This window comes from Nymphaea colorata, chromosome 1 (assembly GCF_008831285.2).
Source record: "Nymphaea colorata isolate Beijing-Zhang1983 chromosome 1, ASM883128v2, whole genome shotgun sequence".
Classification (NCBI taxonomy): Eukaryota; Viridiplantae; Streptophyta; class Magnoliopsida; order Nymphaeales; family Nymphaeaceae; genus Nymphaea; species Nymphaea colorata.
In genome coordinates, this window is record NC_045138.2 from 30333676 (window position 1) to 30345393 (window position 11718).

At 37.6% G+C, this 11718-nt stretch overlaps 1 protein-coding gene across 1 annotated transcript; it reads left to right on the top strand.

The window, feature by feature from the left end:
* Positions 1-822: 822 nt before the first annotated feature.
* Positions 823-8689, top strand: LOC116246411 (uncharacterized). Its single transcript, XM_031618279.2, has 4 exons — positions 823-1493; positions 7730-7888; positions 7957-8008; positions 8191-8689. Exons 1-4 carry the CDS (start codon positions 1222-1224, stop codon positions 8281-8283), a joined length of 576 nt encoding a protein of 191 aa, XP_031474139.1. The 5' UTR covers positions 823-1221; the 3' UTR covers positions 8284-8689.
* Positions 8690-11718: the final 3029 nt, after the last annotated feature.

Genomic DNA, 11718 nt, shown 5'->3' on the forward strand with positions numbered 1-11718 from the left:
CGATTTACAGCTGCGAGATGTACATGTATTTGAGCTCGCGAGGCCAGGTTGAATCGATCCACCGATTCCTGTTAACTAACGTGATCCAAGCATGGTAGAAAGACCAAGGACCTGTTAATTCAAACTGGGTTTATAGCGGGACCTGGTAACAGAACAAGAATACATGCTGCCCTCAACTTCCTGCAGGACCCACCTGGGCTGCCTTGCCATTGTCAACTCTTCCAGCCTCCACTATGACTACAAAGAATTTGCACCTTGGATGATGTCTATTGTCTTCAAGTTTGACAATATAGCACGATTTGAAAATTTGTCCACAAAGCCAAATTTGAGTATATTAATCGATACACCGATGCGAGACCTGCTTCCTATCATTGAAGTCAATAGGTGCAGCAATTTTTTTATGGTTTCAATTTCCAAAGGTAGGACAAAGAGCCAACCTATTTTTTTGCTTGACAACAATAATGGCTTCTTAACTGAGTGCGGAGGTGTTTAATGCTGCATATGTCATGACATATTATGTGGACAAATTCAAGGGGCAAAAATGCACAATGCAATTTATATGGCTGATTTCTTAATAAAGATCAGGTTTGCAAATGCATGTGTGTCCATGTATGAGTAATTCAAGAGCTTATTATTATTATCTTGTAATTGCATGAACAAAATTTTAAACTTAAACGCTAACAAAATAGATCTAGGAAGGTGCTGAAAATTATTTCAAAATTCGAATGGCATTTAATGGAAAGGAGGGTTGAGGGGCAACCGCCGAGTCCTGACAAGCAGAGCATGTTGGGGCATTCATGAGCTCACGTTGCGGGCCGGCTTAGACCAATTAGACAGGACGGTCATATCGACATGAGGAAATTTGTTCCTTGAACCTCTTTTGATATTTATTTCAACCGTTTCAGGATCCAGGTGAACTCCAACGATTTCCTTCCAAATCTCTCTCTCTCTCTGCAACTTCTTTCACGGTTTCGGATTCTTTTCTTCTGTTATTGGCGAAGAACAAATCTTTATCAATCTTTTCTTCCCCTTAACTGCAGCTGTCCTTTCTTTTTCTGGCCCGCCATTCTCATTCCCGCCTCTCCTAGTCGTAATTGCCTGTATTAAACGAGCTACGCAGGGCCGAATTTCGATTGCCATCGTCAATAAACAGTCATTAGAGAGGAGGTGAGAGTGTGGAAAGCGTTCTTGGACGGTCTTTGGTTGATGGGTAGGTGAGAGATGGGCGTCAGATTGTCTGGAGGCACCCCAAAGTCTACACAGAATGTCCGGCAACGCCACAGCAATAGCGGGTACGCATCGAGCGGCGAGGATCTCGAGGACGACGCGTCCTCGCAGGCGGTGTACACCCCGCGGCCGCAGAGTCCGAGGGTTGGCGTCTCTGGTGTGCTGGAGTTCGTCTTCTGGATTCTCTCATCCGCCTTTATCATCTACTATGGAGATGGCCGGTCGAACTTCATCTCCATGTTGCTCTGGGATACCCGAATTAGGAGGTTGGTTTCCCTCTTGAATGTATTCTATTGTTCTTGTTGGCTTGGCTCAATTTGAGAAGTTGGTTTCCCTCTTGGTGGTCCTCTTCATGATTTTTAAGTTGGACTCTCTCTTCTCTCTTTGAGAGGGTATAGGGTTTAATTAGGTTCTATGATTATGGGTTGTGGTCGCTGGAAAGTTTCACGGATTGTGGGTTTAGCTGACTTCTTCAATTTAATAAGAATGTATATCTTCATGGACATTTTTCATCGAGGGGTCGCTGGAAAGTTTTACGGATTATGGGTTTAGCTGACTTCTTCAATTGCATAAGCATGTATATCTTCATGGGCATTTTTCATCGGGGGAATTATTTATTTTGCGGTTGTTCAAGAGGCTGTTTCAGTACGGATTTTTTCTTTCGAATTTAGGATTTTTTTTTTCTGTTTTTCTTTGTGTTCTCTTATTACTTTTCGGATGTATATGTGTTCGCTTCCCTACTATATCATCATTTACAATTTTACATGAACATTTGGAGGTATTCAAGTGTAGGACTTTCTGCTGTTCATAGCTGTACAGAGGCTTCGTTCCAATATATGATGTTCTACTTCTAGGTTTCTATTGTCTTTAGTTACCGATTTGGTTTATTCATTCATTTGTCATTTAACCATTGGACTTTTGCGGAGGATATCAACCATTATTGCTGTCTTCATGTGGAAACTATGGTAAGTTCAGTCAAATGATTGAGCATTAGCCTTTTTATTCCCTGAAGGGCTTTGCTTCAGACGGTGTGATTGATCAGTCAACTTCTCTGCAATGTCAGTATTGAGCTTTTCTTTTGCCTCTGACCATTGAATCATGTATTGACGATAATATCATTTATTCAATGGGCACATATATCGTTGGAATAGCATAAAACAATTGAATGTTTTAAGTACTTAAGAGTTTTTTCCCAGTTGTTTTTCTACTTGTTCTCTTGATGGGTTTTGCTTATGCCTTGCAACATATTCATTTAATGTACCATTATTTAATCTCAACCTGGGCATTTTGTTAGTCTGAGCTGTTTAGAAGACATGTTTCAACTCCAAAAGTAAAAAGTTTTCTAGCATGGATGGGAAATTGTGGTTCAGAGCATGCGTCAAATGGACTTTGAGGAATCTATACTTGCATGAATGGTGTCATCATGGTCATGACTCGTACAACTAATTTGAAAGGCCTGTCTGTTCATCCACGCCATACCTAAACACTTTCTTTTAAAAGGCCATGGGCATTCAAGTGAATATCGATCTCCTCAAAAGAAAAGAAAAAGGGAAGAAGTTCTGAAAATGAGGAAAAATAGACTTCCTCCTGATTCTAGTCTTACGATTAATTCTCCTCTTAATTCTCTCAGGTGCAGCTTAACCAGGAAACATATGTCTCTAACTGTCAAAGTCAGCTCTTTCCAGCCCATTCGCATATCCCAACCTGCCCTTTAATAGCTTCTTGTTTCTGCCTCACAAAAAGCTAAGAACCTGGACAACTAAACATTTAGCCAACTTCCTTATAAACCCTCAAAGATCTCCATGAATATTCAATATAAAACTAAACTTTCTCATAAAGGAGTGCTACAATCTACTCCTCTTAAGGCATATGTGTCTGTGTGTGCGACTCAAGGTCCAATGGCGAACGTGGTTCCGATACCAATTATAACAACCTGGCCTACTCCTACATTCAGTTTGGATGTCCTAGTTTGGCAGATCCTAACTCGCCCCTTAGTAGCTTTGATTCCTACGCCAAAAATGCTAGGAACCAAGACAACTAATCATTCAGCCAATACCTTATAAACCCTTGAAGATTTCAAAGAATATTCAATCCAAGGCTAAACTTTGTCGTTGTGGAGTGTTATAAATATTATTCACAATATAATTTGGCTTTGGTGGCTTCTTGGAAGTGCGGATGTGTTGATATATTGCATCATAGCTCTGTGCTAAACGAGGACATGTATTCTTTTGAAAGAATATAGCTTTCATGAGATCTTGATTATCATTATGTGCACCAAAGTACATTAGGAAGACTATATTTCTACTTCTCCATAACCAGATTGCTTATTTTATTTACATTGACTGGTTTTATGCTTTTCTGCACCATGCTGAAGTTGATGACTTTAAAGTTTATGTCCCATTAAATTAGGCTGAACTTTGCTAGTTAGGGGCATTTTAGTTGTTAATTTTAAAGGTTTAGTAACCCTAATAGATCGAGTAGCCAGTGTATTCTTTATGTTCAGCAATACCAAGTAGCTGGTGCATCATTCCTTTTGTTATCTATCATCTTGGGCGGAATTTCAATAGAGATCAAGAGTTGCAGACCTGGAAAGGCAATACATGGACTTAACCATTTATCTGGTGCAGAGTTTAAGAACTTTAATTTAGTTGTTAAGCTGTTCTCTTCCACATAAAGCTTTCATGATCTTGCATTGACCATGTTAGCTTCCTTTTGAGGGGATTTATTTATGCATCCATTAGTGGGGATGAGAACATTAAGCAAAGACAAAAATGTGGTAGTTATGCTAGTCAATTCCTCGTGATAGGATGCTATGAACTGTTGTCTTTCTATCATTTTCATGATTGTCGTTAGGAGTTGTATCAGAGTTCAGATTTGAAGGGTTCCCCTAAATATTGATGTTTTAATTGGACACTGCATCTATTGCTTGGTTGAGTATATTTTTTTCCCCTAGAAGAGTACTGAACAACTAAGAATTACATTAAGTTGAAGAAAGCTAAACATCAGACTTTGTTGACAACCAATGCAGAAATGGTCTGGCTCCTTGGCATCTTAAAGATACAGAAATACACCGGAAGATACATACCTTCCCATTGTGGTAGTCAAAGTTCTGTTACATTGCTAAGGATTTTATGAAACATACTGAAATAAGTTATTTCACATGCAAAGAAAATTTGGAGAGAGTTACAATTATGCAACAAAGACCGTAATGTAATTTCCTGCATTTTCTGGTCCAGCTTTGCCTTTGTAATCTTGTGTACATGGAATTTCTTTTTCCTTCATGTATCCAAGGTCACTAGATTAGATATTATAACTTACATACGGTTAGATGTTGATTTCTCTCTTATCTCTAGATGGCATGGGTGTCATGTAGAATCACTTGAAATGATCTAGGGACATCGCCTCTGGCTGAGTCTCTTCTAGACTTAGCTTCAGAATGCCTTAAGAGTGGAGTGATCAATGAATTTCGGAAAAGATGTTTCTCCAACATGAGCAAACTGAGACAATATCTCTTGCTCAGGAAGAAATTGTTGCTCGGTATCTACTGCTGGTTCAGGGAACATTTTCTGGGCAATGCTACCTAGCTCTTGGAGCAGCAGATTGTCAACAGTTCAAAGTTCAAACCACAGTATAGGAGTTTGATTACTTTCTCTGTTTCTCTTTGTCTAGCACAAATCATAACTTGGTGCAAAGTCCTGTCTGATAATGAAATCCTCTTCAATCCATACATACTTTTACTTTATACAAGTATGCTAAAGTTAGAACAAAGATAAACTCTGGATTACTTTTATACCAATAACTTAACCTCAATTTGGCCATCTTTCTTGAAAAACTTCAAGGCTTCTTTCGTAGTCCTTTGATGCAACTAATTTAATTCAGCTATGAATCCATTGATTTGTCCTAACAATTTGTTTGTCCTTTTTGAGGTTTTCTTTGTTGTGCATTTTCCTTCTTTTCACCACTCTCATCTAGATATATTAGCACCATAATTAGCAACATGATAATCAGATTGAATCAAACAAAATACTCAGGAAGCCCTTTAAAATGCATGAAAAACAATGAAATTGTATGCCCTCAACAACTTGAACAAAATGCAAACATCAAGGTAGCCCCTACTTGGACGTCCAATACTTATAACCTACCAACTTGTTAGAAACTTAGAACCCATTACCAGAACTCTATTTTTCATAAGCATCAAATGAGTTCCTAGAGATCAACCTGATATGATCAAAACTGAAATAAGGATTAAACATTAAAAGGATATGATGAACTTAAAAAAATAATGACCATTTCTTGCATAAAATGGCCAGTGATTGCAATCAACTCTTTGAGGTGCATAAAATTCTTTTTTCAGCAATATGTAACTGGAAAATTCTGCTTTTGCTGTAATTCTAGCATCTTTCAGTTCAACACCAATTCACCCCCAGAAGGGTTAGCACCTTAAAAACTGCGGAAAGGAGGGAAACCACAATAGAGAAAGGTCTGAGCGTACATGGACACAAAAGTTCAGAATGAATGAGAAATAAAAGTTTTCTCTTGTAATTTTAGAATAAATAGGAAATATCTATTTTATTTCCGTGAAAGTGTTCTGTAACTTCCTAATAATTCCAGGTTTGGCAGTGATTTAATGGACATGATTTGGTCAAAATTTTGGTAGAAATCATGGTTTTAGTAGTGAATATTGCCATAATCATATGGTGAGCATTTGAGAGGTGGTAGATGCCAAGCTATGTTGAGGGCAGTGAATAATACTTGATGGGTTTTAACTTTCTGAAGGTTGTAGATATGGCTGGAGATTGGGTCAGGGCCCAGGCCTTGGGTTGGGCACTTCGGCTTTGGTTGTGAAGGTGACTCTCAGGCCAAGATTAACTGGGCCTGGCCTGGCTTGATAACTTATTGGGCTGCCCAGGCCAAGTCATGAATGCCCATCAGGGATGCAGTAATTTTTCTTGTGTATACAATGGTTTTCAGTGTGTATGCATAATACAAATTTGTATGTTTTTTTTCCTGTGAGGACTCGTTATCAGGCCAGACTTAGGTAATGAAAACGACCCTTAGGTGAAGATTAATGGGGCACTAATGCACAGCCCTAGTTATAGAGTGCTGCATATTTATCAAATGAATTACAGCATATGCAGTCTCTTGTGCATAGGCTAAACAAGATATTGTTGCTCTTCTTAACTGTAGGTACATTTCCGTGCATTGTTAGTCTGTATGAGTGTATCAATGCATGCAATATGCATGTCTTCATACATTACGTGTGCATAACTGTGTATGTATAATTTCATCAGATGGACATTTGTTATTGTTGAGTCGTTGATTAATGGAATACTTTGGTTACTAATGTCCATTTGAAGTCATATAGCTTGTCAAACATTTGACTGACATGCTTTTAGTATACCAAGTGAATTTTGTACAGCTGCAGGTTAGTTCATAGTGGGACAATAGAAGTTTATGCCTACCAACCCTTTGACAAGCAGTGAAAAGTTGCCATCATGTGGTTTAGTTAACTTGGATCCTAATTTGACAATTCCCAAGGGTGCCAATTAATATATTTTAGCACACCTTGTTCTATACAGCTGCAGGCTAACACATAGTGGAACCATAGAAGTTTATGCTCACCAAGCCCTTGACAAGTGATAAAGAGTTGCCAGTATGTAGTGATGTCGTTTTTAGCGGTCTTAACTTTTAGTTTGTTTTTGTAGTTGTGAAAAATAGTTCTGACAAAAAATTAATGAAAGTCACTTGTTTACTTTTTCATGGCCACCCAGGACAATGTCTCGGCAATGCAATTCTCTTGTCTTCTTACCTTCCTGTAAACCCTGGAAATTTTTTTGCTCTTTGTTGAAGGATAAAAAGGCACAGAAGCACATAGAAATAACGTAATAGATCAGTGTGGTTGCATAAATTGAAGGTAGAGCGTAGTTCAGAAAACAACTCAAGTAACTGCCTTCAGATATAATAAGTCAAATGAGGAGTAGATAGAAAATCCTATATTTCGCATATTATTATTATTTTTCATTTGAATAGTTTCTTTATCATGTCTATTTTTCAGACCATAAAGTAAACTTGCCACATTCTTTTCTCATAAGTCAAGCAAATGACCTAGTAAAAGATAAGATGCTTTGGTATGCTTGTTTATGAAGTAAGCTGCACTGTCATATTCCAGACCAATTTTTTGTTGCACTTACATGAACAAAAAAACATTTTTGTAATGAGATGTAATAACAAGAAGAATAAGTAATAATCCTAAATAATCACACAAATTCTGTTTTTACTTTTCTTGCAGCTGGCTTATTGTGTTTTTCTTCATTTGACTTAAGGTGATCCTGAAAGAGTTTTTCAAGATGTGCTTTTAATCAAGTGGTTATACATAAACACATATTGATATTTCATATTGTCATTCCAGATCTATTTCACAATTACTATATTGGAATTTGAGAGGCACTGTGAGTTTGTTTATGTTTCTTCATGGACTTGATAATCTGTTCTCTTCCTGCAGAGTGGCGCTCAACCTTGGCTTTATATGTATAAGTTTGAACTGTGCTATTGTTGTCTACACAACATGGTGGCGAATTAAACAAGATGATGAGAGTTTTGATGCATCAACTTCTACTGCTGTACAAATTGTGGTCATGATTGGGATCCTTTCCTTTTTAACGTAAGAAGCATCTTGTTTTCTTATTCATGTTTTGTTCAGCACTTGGTTCATGAGGAGATATGGTGCAGGTTTTCTGTTGCACTGTGGCCAATTTGGAGCTTCTTGACCTTGCCTCTTCTGGTATTATGCCACTCTCTCTCTCTCTCTCTCTCTCATACATGCTTGCATACACACATACGCACACACATACATGTCACGGACACTTGCATGGGGTTGTCCATGAGTGGTTGAGGGCTGGGAAGATGGATCCCTCTGCAAATAATTTAGCTTATGAGTTTCTTTATTTGTATCCCGTGTTGCAGTTGACATTGCTTATGGCTTTCATTGCTGTATCACAACACATTCCACCATTCAGAAAATTCAGGTCACAAGCTGATCTTCTGCGTGATGACTGAACCTTCATCAGTTGAAAACTTGAAGTATCTGAACAGCTATAGGCACCTTGTCATTTGGACGTTTGGCACTTGAAGTTTGATTAAAAATTTCTGCCACATTGAAAAGGAAGATGATTCTCTATGGCTTTCTTCACGAAAGTTCGGATGACTATTGACAGATAAGTATGGTCATATATGGTGATCTCGGGGTTTACAGAATTCAGTTTCGAAAATTCTTTACCTTCAATTTTTTTTTTTCCATTTTTTCTTGTGAAGAGGTTGGAGGGTCATGTGGGAGTTGAAATTTTAGTCGTACAGGAGGTTACCTGGAATTCTTTTTTGTCGTTTGATTTGTATCATACAGTGGTTGTTCAGAAGTTGCAGAAGAAAGTTTGATAGAAATTAGAATATACTTAGTTTCATATTCTACTGGTGTTTTGTGCTTCCCTTTTAATTGTTGATCCTTCTGCTTGACATTTTCTGCAACAGTCAACCATTTGTAGACATCTTCATATCCCAATTCACCCTGTGTGTTGCCCCGGATCTAAGCCTTTATCATTTTTGTTAACAAATAATGCATCTCAATGTTTCTTTTATTTAAGCACGGTAACCAGGATTCTCACTCATCGTCTGAGATTATGGTTGATATTAACCAAAAGTAGTAAAGTTCCGAAGGAGTTTTGTTTTGTTCATATTCAAGCCGGTTTTTTATGAGCAGAGGCATTCTCTTTGCTGATGAATAAAATAAGTTGAAAGAGCTGAATTGGGTGCCCTTTTGAAAATTTTGGAGATAGGCAAGTAAATTGGTTATGCCAAGAAATACGATGTGTTTAATGAACTACTGATCTACAATGTGAATGGCTTGCACGTCCAATCACCTAGTCAGTCAGATTCTTCTTATTATGGTGTGTTCTCATAAATGTTCAGCTTATTGTTTCAATAAGTAGTTAGTTCTGATTTAACAAACAGCAACCCTCAGCTGCAAACCGAAGACAAAATAGAGATTATGAGAGATTTTCGAGTGCAAAATGGCGATGAATTAATTGGAACTTCCATTCACATAACAAATGGGCTTCTCGCTAATAAGAAAGGGGTTCTTTCAAGCTTCCTTCTCTTTTGAGAGGTATCTGGAGTTTCTTGCTTTGGAAACATGGTTTTGATATAGAAAGCTTTTCACCTCAGGTGTATGCTTCACATAACTTTCATTTTGAAAAAAATGCCAAATCTTCAGAATTTTTGGAGATAGGCAAAAAGGAAAAACCAGACCTGAACTCTCTTGGAACACCCTTCTTTGACCTCAGATGGTGCCTACTTCGATTTACTTGAAATAGAATTTGAACTCTAAAACATAATTGCACAAAACAGCTTTCCAATAAGTTCCATATATCTACCATATGATAAACTACATCTTAAATAAACTAATTGTTATCTAAACAGCTTATATTCATGTATAGTCTGCCCAATTCATTTTTATGATCCGATTGAGCTCCTTAATCATGAGGAGTTATTGCAGATAATGTTAGCTATCCAAGTTTTAAATAATGAACCATATAGAATTGCATCAGAGAATAATTGTTTTGTCAACATAACAGAACATGCATTAGAATTATGTGATGATAGAGAAGCTGATGAAAATGCTTACTAAATGTACAAAATTATGCATATCATGCAAGTTAATCTTGATGTTTTCAGTGTTGGCCACTACCAGATAGTACTGATCAGAATCTGCCCCTTGCCGAAACAATAGAAGCGCAGGTGCTGGTCTCTTTATATATTGGCTAATATCTTAGCTGAATAAGCAGAACCAAACTGAGTTGGCCAATTCAGCCAGTATCAGTTTTACTTAAATGGATTATATCATAATAAACGTTTTTTGTTTCCTCATGTAGAAATGCCCTGCCTCGTTAAACATTAAAAACATATCAGTGCCTTCTCCAAAGTTCGTTGGTGTAGGTTCAAATCCTTTCTCAAACAAAACTGATCAAAGCGATTGATTTTTCATAAAAGGATAGTATCCAGATGCCAAATCCATTGACCATGTAAATAGGTTGTCAAAAAGATCAAAACAACCACTTTGTGCCACTTTTACTGAAAGCAGACCCCATACTCTAGGACACAAGGGGTTGAATGGGAGCTTTGTCTCTCCGCCGGACAATGGGTCTCCCCCACTCACCCGGAAACATGAGCGCACAGCTTTGACACAACATGTACAACCACGTCTTGTGTATTGTCTAACAGAATGTCTTGCCTTTGTTGCCTGCAACATAGTTCTATTTACAGAAATCTCTAGAAAAATGGAAAAACTTTGGAGAACATAAAGTGAAACAACCCAATGTTTGTTTAGAAAAGAAATCCCTTCAACCCACAGACAACAATGATTGTTTCAAGTATTGATGATCAGCTGGTCTGAAAATTTCTTTTAGCAGCTTTCTTTTGTTGACAATGATGAACTCACTTTTTTAAGTCTTGTTTGCGCCTAAATTATGCCAGTTTTTATATGTGCCCCACAAAATCATTTGAAAGAGGGCATATGGTATCATGACATACGGTTGGGAACTCTTTTAGTGATTCTCAGTGTCTTCCAAATCCAGTTCTTATGAGAACTACTTTAGTTCTCAGTTTCTGCCTACACATCTAAAAAAGGTGAATTATGTCACCAAAGTTGCTACCAAGAATGTGAATGACCATATTTCTTTCCAGAATTTATGATGATCATTGACAATCTGCCAGTCAGAACAGGGACAATTTCCTATAAATTTGCAGCTTTTGCTTCTTCCTTTTTGCATCTTTGCATGATAGACTTGTCTTCAATGCAAAAACTCCAATATCTCATCACTATATTGGAACCAATGTTTAAAAACCCAGCAGAGTCATCCGAGTTGACTCGGCTGACTCAGTGACTCGGCCTTCAACCTGGTCCAAAAAATGGAAAAACCAGGAATTGTCGTGACCAGGCCGATCATTCGAGTTTTGGCCAAGTCAAAGGTGGGTCTAACTGAGTCATCTTATGGATACGATCTAAGTGTGCATGTCTTACATGTACAAATATACTTCTAAATTATATGAAAAACACATTTATAACAAAATTTAGGCATAATGTGTGTGCGTGTGTGTACCTATATACTGCTAAAGCTTATAGTTTACATATGTATATACATTATTATACATGCTATGCGTAATATGCCAGTAGTCCATACATATCAAAATATACTTCAAGGAAAAAATGAAGTTGTCAAACTAGCTGTGACTGAGTTTTCCACAAAACCAGGTTTTAACAAAACCCATTTTTTCAAAGTGTGATCCAGACCAGGGGCGGAGCCAGGATTTTGTTGAGGGACGGGCCAAACCATCGGCGGGTTGGGCCAAGAGGAGCGACGGTAGGGCCAAAAGAAACGATGGGTCGGGCCAAACTAAAAAAAATTAATTTTTTACATATAAATTTTTTTTTTTTCTGGG